We start from the raw sequence: 2,204 nt of genomic DNA, 5'->3' as shown, positions 1-2,204 counted from the left end.
TCTCACTCGAGACCCAGACCAGAGTAACAACCATTTTCATCGGTTGACGTATCATCAGCTTGTTAATAACAGAGCTCGGAGCCTCCCATGATCTACCTGAAAGAGAAACAGAGCGTGCAATCTCCATCCATCTCTGACAGCTGACTGTTTAACTTACCTGATTACAGTAATTACTCACAGCAGGGCAGCTTGTGCACAGAGGTGTGGCTGACAGTTCTCTGCGTTGTGTTTGTTGATGGGTGAATATGCAACATGAAACGTCAACTGTTTTCAGACATGTTCTCACAATTGCTAGTTTAAGACCAAAAGAGCCATTAATTACAACATAATGTTATGTTAAGCTCAGCTCTGTGTTGTTATACATTGTGGATCTGCATCAGTTTGTTTATGCACAGTGAAAGTCTTTGTTTGGACACTCGCATTAATTTTTTATTGAATTATTTACCATTTCCCATATTGTAAAGTCATCAAAACTATGAAATTACACAAAGGGAGTTATGGAAATTATATAGTGATGATAAAAAGTTAAACAAATAAAACGTTCTTGTATTTTAGCTTTAAATTATCCACCCTTTGTCTAGATTATAGCTCTGCACACTCTGGCCAACTTCATGGGGTGGTTTTTAAAGAGTATTGATGGAGCTCCCAATATGCTGGATGCTTGTAGGCTCTGGTGTAATATCTTGTCTCATCCTTTATTTATTTTATACATTTTTAATAAATAAAAGTGCATGCATCAGTATATAATTTTAAGTATTTAGATCACAAGCCTTTAGATCACACACATACATTCAGTCAGGTGTGTCCAAATTTTTACTGGTGCTGTATATGTGTGATTGTAGATTGCGGAGCTGCAGAAAGAGGTGGCAGAGCTGGAGAAGCGTGGAGACGAGTTGGAGGCTGAAATAGAAGCCAGGAAAGCCAAATACCTGGAGGAAATAGAGAAGCTGGAGGTACAAACGCTCACTGTTCATATTCTACTGCAGCAGTTCTCAGTATCTCACCACTGTGCTGTCTCTGTTCAGAATTACATTTGTCAGCTGGAGGAGGAGGAGGCTGATCTTCAGTTCCAGATGAAGGATCAGAGTGGGGACTATGAAGAACTGCTGAATCAGAAGATGAATCTAGACATAGAGATTGCTGCTTACAGGTGATACATGTTATGAGAGTCATTACTGGTGCTATGTAAAGGCAAGCGTTGCTATTATTATTGCTCATACATTAACATGATACTCTATAACATTTAAAAGTTTGGGGTCAGTGAAATATTTAAATATTTTGGTAAAAAGTCACATGCTCATCAAAGCTGCTTTTTATTTGATCAATAATATAGTAAAAAGTGAAATAGTCTAAAAGTGAAAGCTAAGAGTCAAATAATATAGCAGTTTAAAATAGCCGTTTTCTATCTTAATACATTTTAAAATGTAATTTATTCCTGTAACGCGAAGTTTAATTTTTAGCAGTTATTACTGCAGTTTTCAGTGTCTCATGATCCTTCTGAAATCATTCTGATATGCTGATTTGGTGATCAAGAATTTTTTTTTATTGTTATCATTGTTGAAAACAATGTGCTGCCTAATATTTTTGTGGAAACCATGATATTTTTTCAGGATTCTTTGATGAATAGAAATGTTTAAAGAGCAGGGTTTTTTTTCAATGGAAACTTTTTGTAACATCATAATGTCTTTATTCTAACTTTTGAAAAATATTAATATTTAAAATTAAAAAAAAATTAAAAAAAATACTGACCCTAAACCTTTGAACGGTTGTGTAAATCATTCAGCTTGTTGCAGAGAGGTGTGCTTTTACCATTAAAAGTAATTATTAAACAGCTATTACCGTTACAAGTGATCAGACTTAAGGTTTTACCAAGTAGACTGTAAAACAGACAAATCAAAATATGAGATGTGAAGTAGTACTATTCCCCCCCAGAGGATAGTACTACTTCCAGTTTCCTTATAAAAAGTCAGTCTGTTTTAACATGTTTTAGGTTTTTTTTTTTTTTTTTTTGAATTTCCTCATCACAACAGAATAGATTGTTACAATGTATGTATACTTTCTAGAATATAATAATGTATAGTTTGATTAATATGCTTTATTATGAAAATGGTAAATATGAAAATGATAGAGCAAAGACAAAATAAATATATAAATAAAAACAATAAAATATCAAAACTAAAATGCACATCTCTCTTTAAAAAAAA

The 2,204-nt window shown here is 33.5% G+C and overlaps 1 protein-coding gene across 2 annotated transcripts in view; it reads left to right on the top strand.

Annotated features, from left to right (window-relative positions):
- Nucleotides 1–2,204, top strand: part of LOC107658132 (desmin-like) — a 15,049-nt gene that overhangs the window by 11,259 nt on the left and 1,586 nt on the right. For both annotated transcript variants that reach the window (XM_016446588.1, XM_016446587.1), the window contains 2 exons: nucleotides 843–953; nucleotides 1,026–1,150. In XM_016446588.1, the coding sequence (XP_016302074.1) occupies nucleotides 843–953; nucleotides 1,026–1,150 (236 nt within the window). The remainder of the gene's footprint in view (nucleotides 1–842; nucleotides 954–1,025; nucleotides 1,151–2,204) is intronic.

Source organism: Sinocyclocheilus anshuiensis, unplaced genomic scaffold, assembly GCF_001515605.1.
Source record: "Sinocyclocheilus anshuiensis isolate Anshui unplaced genomic scaffold, SAMN03320099.WGS_v1.1 scaffold227, whole genome shotgun sequence".
Classification (NCBI taxonomy): domain Eukaryota; kingdom Metazoa; phylum Chordata; class Actinopteri; order Cypriniformes; family Cyprinidae; genus Sinocyclocheilus; species Sinocyclocheilus anshuiensis.
This window is presented reverse-complemented; position numbering and strand designations above follow the sequence as displayed.